Here is a 22,298-nt window from a genome sequence, read left to right as displayed (position 1 = left end):
TTTCTATCTGCGGACTTATTCATATGTTTCAAATTCATAATTACCTCTATGTATGGCTGGCAATTATTCTACACGTCCTTCGGGTCGTTCCGGAGATTATCATGACCCCATTCCCGATAGACGCCAATCCTCATATTCCTTACCTAGACGGCGGCGGAGCGCATATGAATGGGATTCCGATGATAGTTACACATATGAAGCTAGACCTCGTACGGCGCGATATTACTCTAGCCCACCACCGTCTGTGCGCCCAGGAACTACGAGACCAACTAGTAGAAACACTTATTATGATTCGAATGACAGTGAGGACGACTACAAAAGCGTTGTTGAATCCACAACTCTCACCGAAGAAGATTCCGGGTTAACCTTCGAGGAAGTCGAGAGTGAGGGGTTGTCAAAGACCTTCATAGTCCCCAAATCTCCGCAAGCCACATCTCTACCACTAAATTTTCATGCAAGCACAGCACATCCAGAATGGAGCCAGCATGAATTTACTTTTGATGACGGATCTGTCTCCAGACTGTTTTCAATACACGCATCGGAATATAGTTTAAATAAGGATGGGTGGCAAAAGATTCGACTGATGTGTCCTGATCGACCTCCCCCGGCAGAACCATGTTCATCGGGGGTGCAATTTAGATGGCTGTAAGTATCCGTGAAGAATTCATGTGTTGGACATAACTAAACTATAGATTACCTACCTAGGCATATACAAAGGCAACTCTTACGACTTGATGATTTAAACGTATGTAGATTGCTACCATTAGCTAGGCAACTATAAGCTAACCCGATTTTAGAAATTAGTTATAAATTCACCATACATCTCCAACGAACTCAGAGTAGTTGCATTAAATGTTTTAGGTGAGGTCAAGAGTAGAGCATCTCGTAAACTAGTTGGAGGGCCCTATGTTGAATCTGGTTCAATATTACGGGGCACCAGCAGTTATGATGCCGACAAGGATTCGCAGAACCAGCCTGTCATGTTTATTTCAAGTCCTTACCTTTTACTCAGCCAAAAACCATCTTTTACAGATGTCGACAAAGGACAGCGCATGTTTAGCCTTCTTGAAAGCTTATATGGATACGATGTTGAGAGTGACAGACAGGATAATGGGCTCATGAAGAGGATGGGCTTGGATCCATCAAAAGGCACACCGCACGTTCCACAGCTATGGTGTCTCTTGGTAGGAAATGGTAAGATTTGCCAGCCCCAAGTGATCTTTTCCACTAGAAATTGAAAGGCTTACATCAAATAGATGTTCTAATCACCTTGTCTGAGCTACCGGTGCAAGAATTGACGAAAGGCCTCATTGAAATCGACCAGAGGATATCTAGTCTACGAAGACCTCTCACCGTGCGAGTGTTAGACCAATACAGGCGACCCCACAGTGTTGTAATTGACGCGGACTGTACTTATGTGGTATGAAAAATTGATGTCTCTCTGTGTTTCTTTTACTGACACTTTTCGAATGAAGGACTTTTTAAGGCACACCTTCGCTTTAGCTAAAGAGGGCACGGGAACCTGTGTGACAGATTATGAATTACTTGATGAGGATCGTGATCTAGTAACTCCACAAGAATGGCTCACATTAATCCAACAAGGAAAGCTTCAAGATACAATATTTTATATCGTGCCGAGGTTCCAACTACAGCAACAGCAGCAAATGCGTGAAAGTCGGAGTCGGTCGCGATCACGATCACAGCTAAGAGCCCCGCAACGGGAAATGCTCTACGACGACCACTTGGCAATTATTAGAGGCAGAAGACCACTTGTGACTAGGAGATCCAGATCTAGATCCAGGGTAGTCATGAATGAAGTAATTCGACGTCCGGTCGCTTCTAGCCGTGAGTGGATTACAGAAGATAGAACGATGTCGCCTGAGCCTAGGCCAGGTTATGATCCCGAAAAATGGGCTCTTGTTAGATACCAGCAAAATTCTTCGAGGGACAACTCTGAGAATCCGGGTGAATTAGCAAAGGAGAATAATACTGGAAGAAAGTTAATTACCTGGAAAGATGAAGTAGGTGATGAAAGGGACAATAATGATGAGGAAGAGTCAAAGAAGTGGTATGTTACGTACCTCCAAACTCCGGGGACCTAATACTAACGATGATCCGTTTAGGCCCACCCGAATGGAATCCACTTCTCAACACAGGCCGTATGCAGATGAAGACATGCAAGTCGTTTTGCGAAGACCCACCGAATATATGAGCAGAACTTCTAGTGGAATGAGCGACGGTTTAGTGTATAGACGAAGGGACTCTGGACATTCGCGGTCACGACAACGACCACGACCACGCCGAGGCTTTTCCTATGAAGACATTTCCCCTCCGCGAGGAAAGGTACCCCACATGCTTGACTCACGTAGGGTAGCTAGATCTAACGACGCAAGAGCGCAACGAAGGTATTCACAAAATGGTCGGTACATATCTCGGGAACAACGCATACGGTCCCCTACGCGGGAGCCCAACATCATTATAAACGATGCTGCGTACGACTCTATAAAGCCGAATATATTCAGCCTTGGGGATTTGCCAGATGATAGACAGAATCAGAGATCCTCTCCAGTCTCTTCAGTAAGTTCAGATAGATATTAAAAGGGAGCTATGGAATTCAACTAACAATCTAATAGGATACAGAATCTGATTACAAAGAGTCTGAGATGCCGCGTGCTATGCCATCCAGCAAGTACGATATAGGCGTTGGCCGAGGGCGGAGATCGTCGACACATTCTCAAAGGCAAGGATGGTATAAAGCCTCAGATGGAGTATGGAGACAAGGGGATTCTCCAAGAAGTTACTCTGAGTCGTCAGATGCAGGATCTTCAGACACGGACACGACAAGTAGAGTTTCTCCTGAAAGGTATCCAAAGAAGGGCAAGACGAAAATACCTGCGAAGCTTGTCTCTATTCGGGCGATAATTGACCTTGGCTACCCATTTGTCCATGAAGTAAATTGTTTAACCCCTCTTTCCCTCCCATAATGATACTAATAAGAAAATGTAGGGTGATATGATTGTGCTACAGAGAGCTCTAGATCATCGATTGATTGATGAACTAATAAAACTAAGCGAAGAATATAAAACTGGTGTGTACTAAAAAACTAAAAACCAATCCCAATTAACAAATACTAAAATTTTCAAAGCGGAAAGTAAGAGAGATGAATCAACCGTACGCTTTGAGCATCCCTGGTCCGAGTCATCCCAATCAAGAAGCAGGTCTAGGGGTTCTGTTACCCGAACCCCTGAGTCTGGTGCAATGCCCAAAATCAGACTTTTGCCATTCTTTTACTGGAAAATGAGACCAGAAAACGATAGCGATATAGCTACTAATTCCGATGTTATTCTCGTTGAGATGTTAGCTAAATCTGATCAGCAGCTCCGTTCGGACAAGCTTTATAATAAGATATATGCTTGCACTCTAGATGATCTTCTACACAGGCATAATGATTTCATCAAGGTAACGATACCACCCTCCGAGCCAAGTACACAGGATCGAAAACCATCAGTTGTCGATATGCAGGAAAAGGGAAAAGATAGACAGGCACCCATGGGACCTGATTCAAATTCAGAAAAAAATATACATGCCAACAAAACATCAGACGACAAAGTACCAGATACTCGAGCGACACTACCAATCAACCCAACAGCAAAAGAACCAAGGAATATTCAAGACGAGGAAAAAGAGTCTGTTCGATTATTAGCAACCGGTGAAGCCGCTATGAACAGTCTCCTAGAACTATCTCAAGAACTTCTTGGAACGTTTCTTCCAAAAGAAGGTAGTGCGCCTTTTCAACGAGTGTGCAAACGGTTCTGGGGCTCATTAGACGAGATGTTCCGAGTGAGTATTCTTACCCCAGGACGATATAAATGACTGATTCTTACCCCTAATAGCATATAATATGGTCACTAGGGAATGGGTCAGACCAAGCACATTGGGTGATACATAACTTCACCCCTAACTCTACGCTTTCCAAGGCGCTACCCAGGGCCCCAACCAACAAGAAGACATTCGCAGACTGCGAGGATTGTAAAATGAGAAAGACTTATGATTCGCATGCAGAGGCTCTTGATCATCTACATTCCGAGCATCTGAGTTGTACGAGCGCTGGAAAAAGCAAAAAACCATATGATGACCCTTGTTTCGTCTGGTTGAGGCGATCCGATGATTCTGAAGTTGACCAGGCGCAGAGCAAGAACATCATTAATGCAGTTCATCAGTTCATTGAGCTTTTAACGAATGTCAAAGATCTAGCGATGGAACTTCACTATCTTGTCGCTACTACATCTCATCAAAGCAGCGAGTCTAAGTTTAGACCGTTTCTTCCTAGTGGCATCTTCTACGCTTTCCAACAAATTTTATCCATGTACTTCCTCACCTCAAAGCAACTTTCGTTCATAAACGGGCTAGATTCGCTTCAATCTAGCTTCGAGAAGCGCCAAACAGGACCTTACTGGCGCAAGATCAGGTCATTAGAGTCTGATGCACAAGCTGCTTTTGTCAGTGCCTGTGAGCTTCTTGAAAATTCAAAGGAGGATATTATACTCTCGGGGATCGCTACGCAGAGCCCGGATACTCTTGGCATAGAATCTGTTGGCCCTCATTTTCTTGCCGCCTCACTAGCAGTCAACATCCAAAATAGACCGCTACTTCCAGATACCGATACAGATGTGCTTCAAGTATATCACGAATACACATCAAAACTTCGGTACCAAACATATCGTCGACCAAGGAGACGCGTTTTTCTAGACATTCATAGACTACAAGAAGACCTAGAGGCACTGCATAATGTTGTCTTATCGCAAATACAGGTACTCGACAATTACAAAAGGCTTCTTTCTCCGACCTCATTTCGTGTAACAGATACCTCCCGCGAGGGGCTGTTCCGAATTGAATCGCGCTACATTGATTCACATATGGATAAACTTCAAGATCAGAACGAGGAGATTAGGGTTCAACGTGAGAGGATGAAATTTCTCAAGGAGCAGGTGAAGCAAACCATTGAAATACTCGAGGAGAACCACGGGAAGGCCATTCGGGTGTTCACCATTGTCACCGTCTTCTTCTTACCCCTGTAAGCTCTTTTACCTATTAGCCTTATTAAGCCTCAAACACACCAAGTCTGACATCTACTTGACAGATCCTTCGTTTCGAGTTTCTTTGGGATGAACACGACCGACATCAGGGATACAGAATACGACCAACGATTCTTCTGGACCGTCGCACTCCCGGTCACATTTGTCGTGCTTGCACTCGCGTTCTTCTACGGCTATAAGGGTGACACGATCGAGGACCGCATCCTCACACTCCTGTACGATAAAAACGAGCGCATACATCGCGAATCACCGAAGAAAACTGTCACTTGGGGTACGGTAACTTCGGAAAGTAACCCCACCCGGGAGTCCTCGCGATACCATCTTCCTTCCTGGGTTAGGCCTGTTAGAAGACGGAGGACGGTGAACAATGCGGGAGTCAAGCGACGGACGACGGATATAAGCTATCTGTCTATATGAGGCCGGGACGCAGGGGAGCACCAGTTTGATTACCTATTAGGTGCTTGGCCATGGTTCTGCTCGGACGAAAGAAGCAAACTGGAGTGATTGATTGCCATACCGACGGTATGTTCCGGTTCTTGGGGGATCGACATAATTAAAGCAAAGCGGGATTTCGACATCTCGACATCTTATGGAGATGAAGATCATGTTTGTACTAGGAGATTAAAGTACGCTTGAAGCCAGCGAAATCATGAGATATCCATATTATTGTTACTAGTTTAGTTCAGCCTTGCGTTGCGACTTGCAAGGTTGTGCGCTGTAAAAATATGTCGTCCGGAGTTTAGTTGTTAGAGTGGGACTTGTACATTTGAAATGTTGAGAATCAGATCTCGACGCCAGGGCATATGTAAGGACGCCTCCACTCGATTTTTCGGTCGGCGGAGGATGTTTGAACCGGTGGGTGAAGGTGGATACAAGTGAAACGGCATCGTGTACTTCGTATGGAACAGGTGAGTACGATTTAGCAGACCTGAAACCAAATGGACGAATTTTGTCCATTGTAAGAAAAGGCTGGAACCAATCCGGAACTTGTCTTTTGGAGTCCAACGTCTCGGGATTATTCTCTGCAGGAGATGCAGATTAGTATGGGGTGGCTTGCAGGAACAGCGACAGTGCTTATGTGTGATGTGAGTCAAGGGGGGGCTGATTATCTAATTATCTCGAATTAATTCGAAGGATTTTATGAGGCTTATTATTGTTTAATTTTACTCTTCGTTAACGACGACGCCTCATTCGACTTGTTTTAGAGGAATCTGATGGATTAAGTGGACAAACAAGCGCCTTGCTAATCTTCGTTGAAGAATGGGCGCGACAAGAATATTCGAGAGTGGTGGGCAGAGGACCAATAGGCGATTTTACAACCCCTGAACCGACTAGTATGACGATCGCACTCGCAGGTCACAGCATATGGTCTCAACGTCACCATAAGTACCGCATCATCGTCCGACTAGTTGGGTCATCGTGGTACATAATATCGATGCAAAGGCGCGGGTCGCGAATTAAGTAGCCTTACCGCTGGAACTTTCCGAAAGGCGAGCTAATTCATATCATGGATTGATACTATTTTGACCCGATTGAGGAAGACTTCAGTTTGGTGATAGCGCGGGAAGGTGAAAATATCCGAGTCATCGGTATCATCACCTGGCAGTACCATCTGTATCACATTGATTTTCATGGTGGAGAATAATGATCCATCGTTGCATCTCGACACATACATATTACTTCGTCTGTTTAACTTGACCGAAATATCCATTTATAGACAGTGGCTCTTTTACCTAGTTCTTAATCTATTTTGCAGCTTGCAGATAGAAGAAGAAAAAACGCCATCCCAATCCGTTGGCTCGTATGACAAGAACGTGCTACTGCATCGAAATGAAAGGGGAGTCAGTAACACCGAATACATGATCGATCACTTTCATTCAAAAGCCTCTTTTCTAAGTGAAAAGTAAACTCGACATTCAATTTGTTCTTCATATGACATATATTCACCTATATTGCCTGCTATATTATTTACTAAATTTGAGATATATTTTCCATCTTCCAACCAACGATTGATTTGTGTTTTTGTTCTTGACCGACTCGCTCAAATCAACTCAGTCCGTGACGAGAACCTAGGTACCTAGTATGATGTGTACCAGGATTGGCTAGAAGAGGTGGGTTCTGTCTAGGATGACGGGCGTTGAACCGTCTGCAAGTAACGACGCTAGTGTTTCTAATTGGTGAAGCTCATCCGTTATCGCTCACTGATTCGCTGTAAATTCTGGTGGCTACAGGGGTTCTAGACACGAACAGGGGTCTCTGGGGGCTCACTGACCATCGTGTTTGAATCTTGCCGTTCAACGAATCCCATGAATTATGCCCTTTGGCTAAAATCGAACATTGACAGCCATGAGTAGCGCCTAGTTGACCAGGTGCCTAGGCGGCGGATTGGAGCCATCGTCGAGATTTTAAATAAAATCTATGCGACTCGTACCATGGTCGTAACAACCATAGCAACTTTCCTTGAAGATACATAAGGTCACTTTAATTTGGGGTCCGAGTGTAGATGATATGCCCATGAGTTTGTTCAAAATCGGCTTCGAGGGGTAGGGATACGGAATGAAGTTTTCAGATTCGGCCATGATTACTAGGGTTCCCATGACTGTCCCATGACTATTCCTGGATAGTTCGGTGCCATTTTGGCCATTTCGAAGCTTTAACAGTCTGCCACTCCAAGAACGACCCCCCTTTTCTCCACATTTTCCCGTAGACGACATGAGCTAATGCCAGGCACGACTGAACCTCCGAAGTACGTACAGATCAGACGGGGTCGCTCCCGGGCGATTGGTAGTTGCTTGTCTTGTTGTTTCCTCTTTTCTCCTCTGCTACTGCTGCTTGTCATTATCGTTGTTGTTATTCTTTTGCTTCTCGCTTCTTTCCTTTCGAGTTGCTCTTTCCTTGTGGAACTTGTTTGCTTGGATTTTCTGTCCACCTTGATTGGGTTGACGGAATTCGAGAACTTGCCAACTTCAACCTCCGTCCGGTCGCCTTCACGATATATCTCACTTTACGACCCAGTGTCGTCTGGTCTCACAACGCCGCGATTGTTGCAATTGCCTTTTTTTTTTTTTTTTTTTTTTTACCGCTCTTTTCTCTCTTTTTTACACTCATTTTTTAATATTCTAATTGCAGGACATCCCATCCTGTCTTGATGACAAAAGGTTTTCCTGCGCGTCATTCGTTATTAACAATCATCGATCTTGCCGTCGTCCTCCAAACGGACTCCCGAGGTCCCGAGTTCCCGTCGGGTATTGCCAACTAGCTTGTACTAGAAAGTGCACAAACGGTTGTCTCTCGCCTGATTGTCTTTTGATCGCCATTCTCTAGACATCGCACAAGCCTTTTTTGCCTTGGTCCCTCTGCTGTCTTCTCGCGATTCCGACCTTGTCCCGTCCGCGAATCTGAAACGCGAACAGTATCTAAGACTTCAGGGTCGCATCATCTGGTTCGCCATCCCACCCCACTCTCACCCAATTAGGAGATACATTTGTGCAACGACTACGGCTGCTTCGTCATTGTATTCACCATCCCACCGGCAAATATCGCATGTCCGACCGTGTGTATGGGCCTTGGCTTTTCTTGGAAGACTTCGGAAACTGCTATAGGATTTCGTTCGTTTGAATCGTATCAATCTTGAAGGTTGCCTCACGGTCTGTGACTAAGTCGACTCATCATTGAAGCACCCCCGGTCCAAATCGGGCTGGTACAAGGAAGGGCCAGTACCTCTCGAAACGTCAAACGTACGTGATCCCCTATTCCACACCATATCTTTAACTAGACTTGTCAAAATGTACCTTTGCGGTTATTATTGCTGCTGTCTGTCGAATTGAGTGCACCGAGACCACGTTTTAGTAGTTTCCGGCTGCTACTTGTAACGTTCTCTTGGCTCTGGAGCCAGAGGGCATCTCGTACCTAATATTCAATTTGTCATCCTTTAATCCTGTATTCATTCATTCCCATGTACTTTCGCTTCAACATTCCACTTCAACAAATTCCATTCTCTGTTTTGTATAAGCTAACATGCCAATTTTCAGCTTCACACAATAATCCTTTTCGCTTTGAAGTGACTGGATTGCGTTTTTAATTTTAAGTTACTGCAGGCTTAGCACTGCAGGTATTTTCATTCTCGCCGTTCGTTTTTGGTAAAAAAGTAGGATCGGTACCACGTTTGGTTTCTCCGCCGTTGTTCTGGATAGAGTGGAAACGACAATTTGGTTTCACGACCGTCGAGCGAGCTGAACCAATTCTCCGTTTGCGATACCCTCAATTCATTTACGTCGAAGTCATTTCCCGTGTTACTGGGGTGAAAACGAGGCCAGTAGTTCCCGAACTCGTTTTCGTTTGACTCTCTGGATCCACCTGCCGGCGGGCCATCGGTTACCGGCATTGTACGAACTCGGAGTTGCATGGTGGAAGCTTGGACTGGCGTATGCGGTTCATATAGACGGCAAAGGCCGTGAAGGAATTGGGAAGAAAAAGTGGAAGAGTGGAATGCGGAGATCTGGTTCGGGTCTTGTGCGCCTCCCAAAGTGTTTGTTTAAATGAGTCAATCCCAAAATGGACGGAATACCGGTCGACCACCCGTCATGGGGGGATCCGTTAAAAGAGCGAGAGAATTAGCTGAAGCGGGTGCGCCGAGGAGGAATATATCAGCCTTTCCAGAGCCTCCGACAAGACGACCTCAGGCGCCACCGGGTTTACAGTTTAGAGATGGGCAGGGTCAGATTGGGATGGCGATATCGAGACCGACACCGCTTCCACAGTGGCCGCTTGGTGGACCTATATCAGCACCGTCTTCTACCGACTCGGAGCCTTATCGACCGCCGCCCGGAAGATCTCAGCCACCCCAACGCCCCCCGCGACCCAGTAGAGTACCTTCTATTCTAGATGGTTCTCATTTACAAGAGCCCACGCCAATCTTCCAGTACATGCCTCAAAACGCTAGAGAATCGGAGATGTCAGCACCCGACACAATACAAAGTACATCTTCAAGACAATCAACTAACTCTTCAGTTGGAACAATTCCCGATTTCCCGTTACCAGTTGCCGCACCTCCGCTACCACCACCATCTAGAAGAAGCGTCAATTTGGGTCCGCCGCCATCCTCGAGGCGGGGAGCTTCATCTTACTATTCGACTGCGTCATTCGTATCACCAATACCAGAGGAAAGTCCTAGAACACGGTCACATACCTCATACGCATCCAGTGCCGCAATACCAGAAAGCTTCGGCAATTTATCGCCGGTAGTGTATAGTCCAAACGCAGCATCTATTGATAGTACGATTGCAGAAGAGTCCATCATTAGTGATGACGCGGATGACAGTCGTTTAGTGAGGAGTGCAAGTATAGGGAAGAGAGGAAGACCGGCTTTGGTAAACACGGGAAGTGCAGAGAGGAGAGATTCGATGCCTCGACCGGCACCGGTGCCTATCCAGGGTGGGCCATTTCGAGACGGCACTGGATATATCGAGGGTTCATCAAGTTCATCCGGAAATGTTTCAAGAGAAGCTGTTGGTACCGCGCTGACTGCGGATAATATGCTGAGCGCCTTCGAGGGTGCCAGTGCCTTAGACCCTTCGTCAATACGAAGAGCTACTCCTTCGCCGCGGCCGGCTAGATTTTCCGCCATCCGACGACCGCCGCGCTTAGATATGGATGCAGTAAGAAAAGCTGAGGCCAGAGGAAGCTTGACAAGTCTACCTGATTTAATTCGACGGGCAACGAGATTAGCAGCGTTGATGGACAGGGGCCGTAGACCAGCGAGTCGTTTTGACGATCTCGATTTCCCGGAAGAGGTCTATGGCAATGATACTGAGAAAGACCCTTCTTGTTCGTTCAACTCACCTTCTTACGTATTCTCGACACTGACTAATTTAAAACAGATGAAACAAGGCACCAGTCGGGCTTGTCTGATATGCTAGCAGCCTTTCCGCCCCCAGCAAGTCGAAGTGGAAAACGTCAAAGCAGAGCATCAACGGCTTGGCCTCTGGGACGAAGGTCTTTCCGTGGCCCCCCTCTACCAACGGAACAAACCCCAGATTCGGAGACGGGATCGCAAGAGAAGGAGAAGAAAAAGCGCCGTTGTTGCGGATTACCATTTTGGACTTGTTTTGCCTTGCTCATCATCGTGCTAGTGATAATAGCAGCTGCAATAATAATCCCAGTCAAACTGCTCGTCATCGACAAGTCGGTTGCGAAGAGTACAGCACAGCCGGACCTCTCAGACTGCGAGGCTCAATTAACTTGTGCTAATGGCGGCACGAATATCAACCTACAGGGTGTCTGCTCGTGCATATGTTCGAACGGATTTACCGGCGCAACATGCACGATCCCTACTTCGCAAGGCTGCACTACAACATCGATTAGCACGTCAGGTTCTAACATCAACAATGTTACCATCGGCCAGGCTATACCCCGTCTTGTCCAAAACGCTCAGACCAACTTTTCGATCCCTCTCGTCGCTACTGTAATACAATCCAAGTTTAACAAGGAAAATCTTTCGTGCAACACAGAAAATGCGTTGGTCACTTTTAATGGTCAATCCCTTCGAACCCAGGACGCCTCGGCCGAGGTATCTAATCTGAATTCGAAATCAGAACTCGCACAAGCTGCTATACTTGCAGCTGCCGTGCCAATAACCCTCAGTGTCTCTCCGGATATCGATATCACGTTGACAATTGATAATCCGGCAGGGACCGGTGGGTTTTCGGGCAGTTTTATAGTGACCACGTTAACTGCGCCGACTACAATTTCCGGCTCTACGATATTTGCTACGACCATCTCGGGCAGTAGCAACTCTAAACGATCATCGCCTACTCCATATCCGACGTCAGCCCCGGCAACCACATCACAATTAACGACCAGGTCTTCTTCGACCAGCACGAGTTCAACGGCCATGCCAACCTCCACTTTCATGGTGACCGAAGAAGTTGCCGACTTTGCCCGCGTGGCGGTCCTGTATATATTCCAGGAAAAGACGTTAGCCGATGCATCAACCGCTCAGACCTCAGTTCAGAGTTTCTTCAGTAGCGTTGAGAGCGGACGAAATACGACTTCAAGTGTAATGACCAATCAAGCGGCGAACGTCACCGTCGGTGGGGGGAACACAATTGATTTCGTGAATTTATTCGTCGACGTAGGTGCCGGAAAGGTCGGTGGCCGTACCGGCTGAGCGGACTTCGCCGACTTTGCATATTCCTATTTTCCGAACAATTTTCCGGGTAACCGAACGATTGAAACAAACAAAAAAAAATCCAACCGCACGGCGCGGTATGATGAATATGAGCAAGCGAGCTTGCGATACGTACGCATTACGCCATAGACCGATCCATGGAACCCATGAGTGCCGAACGGATGATTGTTCTATTATGTTCTAAATCCGAAGGCCACCCGAAGGTTCGACCTTCCTGTACAAATATTTTTTATCGACTTTCACACATGAGCAACGCCGCAAGACCAATTGCATGTGTAGGGAATGAGGTTTTTAGCGCCGGCGTAGATAGGGGATAAGTCGTAAATAGCTCGAGCAATCTTTCGAGGCAATGTTTAATCGAATCGAATTCAAAAATGGTCTGATGACTTCCATGCTCACTGCAGTGTTTCCAAGCTTGTTGGTGGTCCGGCCGTGCTGGTTTTAAGAGGTACCTATTAAGGTATTCGGCAGCATGGCAAGTGCAGTAGCACAGTGCATATTTATGTAGGTATCCATGGATAACAGGCATGTAGCGCGATAAAGCTCATAGCGTAGACTTATTTAGTCAGATCCGCCGTGTAAAGCCCATTGTGGACCAAAGGCTCCGCCACTTCAGGGTGATCAGATACGAGAGAGAATCTGGTATGTGCACGATTTAATAATACTTGGCAATTGTGCAGAAATCTCTGCATTGTGTATGTACCTATGTATGTATTATACAATTCAGTGAATTAATAAAAATAAAAAAAGAGTCTTCCGAGTGGGTGGGAAGGTTGGTCTGAAATATTGGCCTAGGACTTCAGGGTATTGGATGCGGCTGCGCTGAAAGGTCGAAACAGAATCCAAAGACGGAAATATTGGAAAGCCTCACGGAATTTGGCCGTCTCTTCCCGTCGCGTTCCCCTCCCCATTCGACATCGATGACGCAGTTGGTTGCACAATATCACGTTTTCCTGGTGTGTGGCTTTATGTATGATAGATGGGCATATGTATAACCTACATATGTAGGCTTACATGCTTATGTGTCTTTATGGATACATATCTTTTTTTTTCTTCTCTGCTTTCGTATCTTGCTTTCGCGAGCGAGATGCGGCATGCACGTTTAGGTACATGGTACAGCCCTGGAACCCTCTGTGATCCGTGATCACGATGGCGATTCGTGGAGGTTGGGTCGGGGCTGGGGCTGGGCTGATATGATTGGGGGCAGGCGGTCCTAGGTACTTATGTAACTGGATGTTAATTTGCTCGTGGTACAGATAAGGTGGGAGGGATGTACGATGGGGACGTGGGAAGGGTTTCGAGGAGGAGGAGAAGGGGGAGGGAGAAAAATAAGAGGGTTAGACGCAGGTACGGACAGTGCTGAGCACACACGCGCCCACACACGCGCACGACGCACCGGAACGGGGAGATCCTGCGGGAATGGCTGGGTGGTTAGTTGAACCGTGCGGTGGGTTGCGTTAGGTATCGAGGGGAGTCCATAGGCAGGCTGGCAGGCTGGTGGGTTTTGTGCCTGTAAGGTACGAGAGCCAAAGTTAGGCGGTACGGGCGGTACGATAGGCGCGCGTACAGCATATTTTTCGCTGGGGATAATGCTAGAGACATGCTGGAGAGGTGCTGGAAAAACTTGCTGTAGATATCCATTCCCACTGATGCGAGGCCTGTGCTAGTACATGAAAGGTATCCATATGATCCATATGACCCATATGGAATGTAATGTCCTAGACATACGGATATGTGAGTCTCGATACAATACATGCAGTACTGCATGTAGGCAGGCAGCGGCTGCGATACAAATGCACGGTAGTTCATGAGCACTGAGCGGAAAAAAAAACCAGTTCCAGGTTACCAATCTGTCAATATCCTATCCATATGATCCATTGGGGTTGGGGGACTACAAGGACTAAAGAATTTCTTTCCCAGGGCCTGTTCCAGGGCAGTCAGGGCTGCTTACGAGGCTTACGAGGTCCAATCGGGTGGCGTGTTTCGGTCTGAAGAAACTTGCAGGCTTGAAGAGGTCGAAAAATGAAAAGGCCTGGAGGGCTGAGGAGATGCGGTGTAATGCCTGTCGGACCGGAACTCTGGGGGCTTTTACGATTTGTGATTGAATGATCTCTCGACCCAAGCTGCTAGGGTCTGGGCTGGCAGCAGGGGTAGAGACGTATGGACCGCGTGCGCTGGGCAGCCTAAGCTGAAGGGATCTAGTGTCCAACTGCCGGGGCTACATGGTAACTCTCTACGCGGGTCCTTTGCCTATTGATGACCGCATTGGCTTTTTTATTAAGGTTAGGTTCTTTTACTTTTTTTTTTCTTTTTTTTATACTGTGCCGTGCGTAGTATTGATGATGTGAGAACCGTTAGAGAAAAAAAGGCTAAGGAAAAAAAGCTGGGAAGGATGGAGGGATTCCGTGCGAAGATACCTCACCGTTCCTTTCGCCGTCTTTTTCTTTCGGCGCTCTCTTTCTTTTTTCCCCTACGATCCGCTTTCCCCTGTGCCTTGCATGAAGCGAGGCGGTCGCTCGGGTCGATCTGTCAGGACTCAGAAATCTCATCGACTTTTATATCTAAAGCCCTTCTTCCCGGCAACATGGCACCCTTTTACAGCTGAGCGGTTCTGAGCAAAAGAGGAAAGAACACAAGAAAGAAAGATTATGATAATAATCCTGCCCTCACCCGCGCTCAACCGTTACGTCACTTCTTTTGAATGATTATGTTTATGATGATGATATAATGATGAATATGGTCATATCGTCCTTCCTTTGAATTGAGTTTTACGCCCGTTTGGATCTGTCCTTCCTTTCATCTGGATCCGAAGTTACGAAAAAAAGTCGATCGTCTAGAACGTCGTATATATACACACACACCTGCTACACAACAGCTTGATAACCGAAACCCTAACCCTCCTTACGAATCCGACATATAGACATCTCGACTCAACGAGATTTATACAAACCTATACACCTAATATTATATATTGTAATTCGAATCAACGAATTTACACTCATCGAGTGACTCTGGAGAGCCGATCAGAGAGTTACGCGTTATCCGCCGCCAAGATGTCGGGCGAGGCGACGAAGGGGAAGATGAAGAGCCTCGAACTGTCCGCGCTCCCGAGATTGACCGTGCCGTGTCAGAACCGCACCAACGGCGCGTCAAATAGTTTTCTCGCCGGACCTCATGCCCTTACCGTCGACTTCCAGTATCTTAGTGGAGACGGTGTCTCACCCTGCTCGGAGATCACAGCGTCGTCCAGATGCAGTGTCGTCTCGCTTTCTCCGTCACTCTTTCCGCTACCGCCCGGTGCCACACCGCCCACAACCGCGCACTCTTCATGCTTAGATTCACCGCCGCGAACATCGCGGTCTCAAAAATCCGTGAACTCGTGGTTTTCTCCTCCATCACCGCCTCCTACAACGCCTCTACCGCCAACCCCCACTCAAATGAAGTTGGCCAGCCTCATCGCTGCCACAAACGGTCTTGAGAGTATCCAGGTACCCGCAGGCGCCAAAATCAAGGGCCCAGCCATAGAAGGACCCGAGCTCATCCCGTCACATCCATTGGAAGCACCCATGACACCGCCTCGGACGCGACAACGTTCTTACACCGTCGACTCCAGAGGATTCCGTGAATCGGCAGTAGATCCAGATGCACCGCTTTCACCTCCACCATCTTCACTCCCGCCCCCGTACTCGCCGGGGATGTGCACACCAGAACGATTCAGCAATACCAGCAGCATACCGAATTCACGCGTGGATTCGACAACACCGCTGGTATACAATCCAACAGATCCTCTCGGCACGCCTCCCCGCAGCCCGGCGGCGGAGAGTGATAGGAAAAAGAAAAGGCGCTGTTGCATAAATTTGGAAGGGCCGACGAATTGGCAGACGGCTCCTAAGCGGAGGAAAAGGAAGATCATGATGACAGCCATAGGGGCCGCGGGCGCGGCCTTGATGATGATCGTCGCGGGAATCGCCGTCGGGGTATATATCGCGGTGACGGGTTCGGCGGCATTATAGCCTTAACGATGACCTCTCGCAATACGAGGGGCTTTATGATATATTATGATACACCTTATGAAGGAAACAAAAGAAAGAAAGAAAAAAGAATGGAAGGTGAGGTAGATGTATGTGCGATGAGGTAGGTGTGCGTTTGTTTGTGTGTAAGTATACAATTGTATGTATGTACCTAGCCGACGAGGCCGCGCGCGATGGGCCTTGGGTAAGATAGACACCGTGTGTACGCACACCTTTGGGAGACTCGTCTCGCGACGAGCTGATGTAAGTTATACCTCGGAATATAATGCCTCCACCTACCTGAGATGTTTCTACTGGTTTTTTGTGATATCGGTCTAGGTATGTATCTACACACCAAGAGCGACGGTGAGGTGGGTGAAGGATTTAACTTTGGTCATTCGCCAGTTACTCACCGGTTATTCGTCAATGTTGGTTCTAGAATAGGGGGGATGGATTTAGCGGCAGACGCTAAGGATCTGGTCGACGGGAGCTAAACTGAGGTCGTCGAAGCAGGTGCATCCTATCAGGACCGATCCGCGACGTCCCGTTCTGGAATATGCAACCCCGGGTGGGGTCCGCCACTAAAATTTAACGCCGACCACATCCGGACTTTGCTTGCCGTCGGATTCTCCTTCCTTCCGACAACGAAAAAATGCTGATGCTTACCACCTCTCTCATCATGAGCCATCCATCTTGAATTATAGTCTATCGTCTAATGCAGGCTTCTATTTGGATGCTCAGCTTACTACTAATAATTAATCCTATCAAGATCTTGATTACTAACTGATTCGATAGTGTTCCTTCATCTCACCCTAAAGACGACCTCAACTTTATTCTTATCTTTCAACTGTATACATAGGATCTAGTCTACCTATCTACCATTAATCCCGTATCCAATTGTGTCACTATCAACATCCTCAACCAGAGTTTAATGGAACCATCAAATAATGCCCAAGCGCGGGCTCCGCCGAAGCCAAGCAAGATGAACTACGCCTGTGAGGCGTGTCGGATCTCCAAGGTTAAGTGCCAATCTAGCCCGCAACCAGGGATATGCAAGCGGTATGGTGCCATCATTATTAGTTCATTGGCCCTCGTCTTCATAGGTGCTAGCTAAAGGCTAAGACATGTGACCTTCCGGGGTACAGCTGCTCCGAGTTCAAGCGGGAATGCGTGTTTCGAACCGGACCAAGGACTCGGCGACCCAAATTCTCAACGCGGCCGTAAGTACCATGTACCTATTTTTTTCTACATATGTCAGAATGGAAGTTTTCTTTGAACGGTTCCGTTCCTACTCGGTTTCTAGATCATGTCCGCTTAAGAACAGTTATATGATAGAGACGCAGAGGCGCTTCCCCCTCCGCCTGGTCCCAGCAAGACCTTCAGCATCGACTTCACCATGCCGGCGGATGATGACCTGCGCGATAACTTCGACGATCTAAGAGAGAAGCACGAGCGCTTCATCGATGACCTCGTGCCGTCTAGTGACGATGACGAGTTAGAAGATGATTCGACGGCAATGTCACCGTCGGCCGGACAGACCTTCAGCTTCAATGACATGTCGATGCGAACCCCGTCATTGACGACGGGGAGCACTGCGTCGACGAACTCCAGGCCGGTGACTAGTCTGGCCATGAAGCCGCAATTCAACCTCGACTCGGCGGCTAAACTGCTCGAATCATTTCGGTTTATGCTGCCGCACTGCCCTTGTATCGTGCTACCCCAAGATGCCGACGTTCGATCTATGGCCCGCGATATGCCATTCGTACTCCTAGCTATCCTCGCCGTGACGAGTTGTTCCACTAGCTTACAAGGCCATAGTCTCTATGATGATGAGTTTCGTAAGATTCTGGCTTTGAAATTCGTTGCTGGAGGCGAAAGGTCTGTTGAGTTACTGCAGGGACTTATTATTTACTGTTCTTGGTGAGTTAATCAAATATTGTTACTTATGTCCGCTTTGATATGAATGATGGCTACCTGCCGTATGAGCGAAGGCGGTTCGGCTGTCTCGTTATTGTGTCTAGCCCTCAACAATATTGAAGTGGGCATCCTAATAAGCGAATCCTACGAAACAGGTATCCTTTTCATTTACGTCCAAAGAACAGACAGGCGGTTCAATATCTACGCATGGCCGTTGACATAGTTCACGACATGGAGTTAGATGAGGAGAAAGATATAAATCTTGCTGTACAATCGCCCGAGCGAAGAGAAATGACACTTCAGAGCATTCGGATATATCTATCGTGTTTTTATCACGCGTCATTGTTAGTGATGTTATTCTTAACTTCACCTAAACCTCACACTTTATCTAATTCTAACGTCGACGCAGAGCCTCTTGGACATGGTCGAAGCCCTACAGTTTAAAATATACTCCGTGGATGGCTAAGTGCTGCGAATTACTTGAGCAACATAGCGGCCTACAACAGGATCATGTCCTTATCTGGATTGTCCGTCTGCAACACATTCTAATCGAATTCGAAGAATTGAATCGAAGTTATAAGAAGCCCAGTATCTCCGAAGAGAATGAGAACCAGCGCACGTTCATCCGCATTGGTCTCGAGACACAGCTACGAGATTTCCAGAGCAGGATCCCTGGCCATATCTCGACTATACGTGGGATCCCTCCTTAACAATATTTCCCACCAATCGCTAACAAAAATGCAAAATAGCGAGTATTTTGATGTCATCACTCACAACCGATACCTATATCCTAGCAGCGCCGCTGATGCAGACATTCCACCCACGCCCGAATGACCCTAAGACTCCCTTGATTGACGCCCCTAGACTACAAGCTTCCACATACACGACGCGGGCTTTCCTCGAATACATCATGAGTCTTTCCGCCGAGCAAATGAGATATTTCTGCACCGTCGACATCGGACGCCTCATCCTAACCATCATCCTCGCATACCGGCTCTCCTTCCCGGTCCCTTCATGTCCCGACTACGATTACATCCAAGGCCGGAAAGTACTGGATTTCGGCGCTGTCCTAGCGAACCTATCTATTACCGACAACGACAGCGAAAACGACACCCCCGATAGTAAATCTAAGAAAGTCGACGTGGTAACCGCGTTCAAAGTCGTCCTAGGATCCCTCAAAGCCAAGTTCGAGAGGAAGAGCGCGAACCTGGAGGCGGCAGAGGAGAGCCGCAGGGCGCGACAGTGTCCCATGTTCGACGGGAGCCTGGATCAGTATATACCCCTGTGGGAGGGCCACCAAGGCAACATGGACTTCGCTGCCTCATCGTACACGGCGTCGTCGCTTGACGGGGGCTCGGCGGCGGCGGCGAACCTGGCGGCTGGGGTGGGGCCCGTTGAAGGTCTTGGGAAGTCGACTGTGTTCCATGATTTATGGGCGACGATGACTATGGGATGGGCCACCGATGAGGCTGGTGTGGGTTTAGAGCAGGGTGTTGATTTGACTGGTCTAGGGGATACAGGTGAGTATGTTGATATTATGGGTGTGGGAGACATGCAGGGTTGAGAGGTTGGTGGTCACTCTGTAATGTCTATTGGGTATAATAAGGTACCTATCCCTTTCGCCGCTTAAACCGCTTAAACTGTAAATATACTATAAATTGGTAATTCAATAGAGGGCAAGACAGCAGGTAGATATTTGTACCTACCTAGGTATTTACCTGAGCATATTCTGTGTTCCCTAGTATGGTGAATAGGGGCTACCCCTTTTTAGTGGGTCATTATTCTAAATCGATCCACTTTTCTCCTGAACAACTAGAACTCCTTCCCACATCATCTACCCTCAGAAGGCTTTACATACCTACCTACCTAGGTAGTACCTAGCTTAAAAGGAGTGCTAGTAGTCAAAAAGGGCACACTTGGATCAATAAGTTCTATAAGTTCCAATGCTGTTCATTGTCCAGCACCCGTATATATGTACCTAATTGATATATAACCCCCTCACTGCCATAATATTCCTTGAATTGGTAGCGAAGATTAGGTTTTAACCCTCTTCAAATATCAGACTAAATATCTTCCATCAGCCACGGAAGTACTTTTTTGCCCCAGTATTGGCGCATCTTGTAATAGCCAAGCCCTTCAGGCATGGATTCAATGGCTGCTGCCAGCGCCTTTCCATCTCCCTCGGCCTTCACTTGATGAAGTGGGGTCATGTAAGACCTCACCGTGAATATAACTGCGCTGGTACGTGGCAGCTTCGTGAGTGTTTGGTGTTCCACGCGCAAGAAACATTCGTCAAGGGATGGATCCTCTTTGTATTCTTCGACTACCTGCTCAGTTCCGGGGTAGTAGTTGTTTCCATCGGTGCGGAACAAGTCGGCTCCATCGACTTGTAACGACCACTTTGATCCGGTTAGTGAGCCGAAAATGGAATCTAAAGAGTACGGAGGATTTCCTTACATTCATACGTCCAATAAAGTCTCCGGGTATCATCCGACCGAAGTAACGGTCCACGCTAAGCCCAAGCTTCCTTTCGTAACCCGGAACTGGTTTGTGAATTTCCTTTACGGATTCACCAACTCGGGCTGGACTCAAAAAGCCTCCAGGAAAACAAGCGATATAGCCTTGCAGGCGATATAGTCCATCCTGGTCGGGACACATGAAGTAAAAGTCTTCCTAATAATCGAGTATCGAGTGATTAGCAACTACCAGGTCACCATATTCCCCTAAGTTTCAGACAGGGAGATCTGAATACTTACCTCGACGTTTTCTCCCATGTATGCTAGCATTTGGGCATGAGTCAACCCTACAGTTGTAAGCGGGTAAGTTGAGCCAGTTGCCAGGTTCTTGACCGTCTTTCCGCGAGCTTTGAACATGGTTGGGAATCTAGCAGGTAAGTATTTAATCATGATTTCTTCATATAGCTCCTCAATCGCAGGGTTAACCTTCTCGCCGGCGCCAATGGTGAACTCCGGCTTGTCTCGAATCAGCGGCAAACGCTCATTAATTCGATTTAAGTAGCCACGATCCATTCGAATCCACTCCGAACGAGTGCGCTTTTGGATTCCTTGTACATTGGTTAACTTTTAGGGCTAGTAAATGGTGTGTGGTATCTTTCTTACCCATTGTGACATGGCCCTGTGTTTTGTATGGTTGGTATTTAATAGGGGCTACCTTGCGGAAATCAAAATCTCTCAAAGGCTCGATTTCTTGTTCTAAGCGTTGTTTTTCAATTGGTTGCTTAGGCTCGGATCTTGTGAGGGCTGTCACGGCATACCCCAGAGCTAGAAAAAAAGGAGCCAACAGGAGAATCCATACTGGCCCTGAAGCAAAGAACGTGTCGTATATAACTTGATTCATGATTCGTAGATCATAGATAATGTTAATTAAATTTATAAAAATATTGTCTGTTGGGGACTTTAGATATAGGAGGTAGCTAGCAAGCGGTTGTCTCAAAGGTAAACCCAAAACTTCTAAGAAGCCTTTCGGTGAGCAGGTGTCTCTGTCGTGTGTTTCTGAAGGCTCTACAACATGGCTATACTAACACGTTATATACACATGAGTATCTCGTATTCATAAGTAGTATTTACTGTATCCTCTTACTAAACGTCTACCGAAATTCCTCAATCACAGGAATGGAAATATGGGGCGCTTGGTGAGAGCTTCAAGGATTCTGCATCACAGGATTATAGAAACGTGCTGAGCCGTGATAAGGTCAAAGAGTCATCAACGTAGGCCTGTTGCTCACCTGTCTTCCTACACAAACACATTTTCTAACCAGATGTTAGATTCTCGCTCAGGAATTCCGGAATCCACTCATTTGTCTAATCAGGAAGGACGGGTGACATTTAATGTCCGCATATTAAGCCCCCTGGTGTCACTCGGCTAGTTACATGCTGTCAGTCAACTGGAAGGGATATTTTAACGTGGCACGGATCTGAATTGAGGACGCGTGGAAACCTTTTAGGCATGAACTAGACGCAGACGCTGCAGGTCATGTCGAGGCAATACGCCGTTAGCTACTCATCATCCGATTGGTACTGTCGTCGGGTTGATATGTTTGTATAGCCAATCAAAGAAAAGTGCGAC

At 47.2% G+C, this 22,298-nt stretch overlaps 6 protein-coding genes across 6 annotated transcripts; 5 read left to right on the top strand and 1 right to left on the bottom strand.

Annotated features, from left to right (window-relative positions):
• Positions 1-52: 52 nt before the first annotated feature.
• GGS22DRAFT_194936 (uncharacterized protein) lies at positions 53-5,678 on the top strand (the record flags this gene model as incomplete). The annotated part of the gene is made up of 11 exons (XM_047965586.1): positions 53-645; positions 706-745; positions 798-1,194; positions 1,257-1,420; positions 1,476-2,068; positions 2,124-2,577; positions 2,634-2,951; positions 3,007-3,088; positions 3,146-3,840; positions 3,894-5,074; positions 5,141-5,678. The coding sequence occupies 11 exons, from the start codon at positions 53-55 to the stop codon at positions 5,511-5,513; spliced, it is 4,890 nt and encodes a 1,629-aa protein (XP_047817514.1). The 3' UTR covers positions 5,514-5,678.
• A 1,897-nt stretch (positions 5,679-7,575) lies between these two features.
• GGS22DRAFT_165783 (uncharacterized protein) lies at positions 7,576-8,813 on the top strand (the record flags this gene model as incomplete). Its single annotated transcript, XM_047961750.1, has 1 exon — positions 7,576-8,813. A coding segment is annotated over exon 1 (395 nt), but the record flags the coding sequence as incomplete, so codon positions are not given.
• Positions 8,814-9,634: 821 nt separating this feature from the next.
• Positions 9,635-12,264, top strand: GGS22DRAFT_180367 (uncharacterized protein; the record flags this gene model as incomplete). The annotated part of the gene is made up of 2 exons (XM_047963758.1): positions 9,635-10,922; positions 10,976-12,264. 2 exons carry the CDS (start codon positions 9,635-9,637, stop codon positions 12,262-12,264), a joined length of 2,577 nt encoding a protein of 858 aa, XP_047817512.1.
• Positions 12,265-14,614: 2,350 nt separating this feature from the next.
• On the top strand, positions 14,615-16,937 carry GGS22DRAFT_165776 (uncharacterized protein). The gene has a single exon (XM_047961749.1). It carries the CDS (start codon positions 15,339-15,341, stop codon positions 16,296-16,298), a length of 960 nt encoding a protein of 319 aa, XP_047817511.1. The 5' UTR covers positions 14,615-15,338; the 3' UTR covers positions 16,299-16,937.
• Positions 16,938-19,935, top strand: GGS22DRAFT_165772 (uncharacterized protein). Its single transcript, XM_047961748.1, has 6 exons — positions 16,938-17,354; positions 17,441-17,515; positions 17,631-18,215; positions 18,368-18,556; positions 18,622-18,905; positions 18,962-19,935. Exons 1-6 carry the CDS (start codon positions 17,227-17,229, stop codon positions 19,774-19,776), a joined length of 2,076 nt encoding a protein of 691 aa, XP_047817510.1. The 5' UTR covers positions 16,938-17,226; the 3' UTR covers positions 19,777-19,935.
• Positions 19,936-20,275: 340 nt separating this feature from the next.
• Positions 20,276-21,569, bottom strand: GGS22DRAFT_189646 (uncharacterized protein; the record flags this gene model as incomplete). Its single annotated transcript, XM_047964879.1, has 4 exons — positions 20,276-20,611; positions 20,670-20,885; positions 20,969-21,276; positions 21,332-21,569. The coding sequence occupies 4 exons, from the start codon at positions 21,567-21,569 to the stop codon at positions 20,276-20,278; spliced, it is 1,098 nt and encodes a 365-aa protein (XP_047817509.1).
• Positions 21,570-22,298: the final 729 nt, after the last annotated feature.

The sequence above is a fragment of the Annulohypoxylon maeteangense genome, assembly GCF_022496945.1.
Source record: "Annulohypoxylon maeteangense strain CBS 123835 unplaced genomic scaffold GGS22scaffold_11, whole genome shotgun sequence".
NCBI lineage: Eukaryota > Fungi > Ascomycota > Sordariomycetes > Xylariales > Hypoxylaceae > Annulohypoxylon > Annulohypoxylon maeteangense.
Note: the sequence above shows the minus strand (reverse complement) of the source record. Positions and strands in the feature narration are given on the sequence as shown.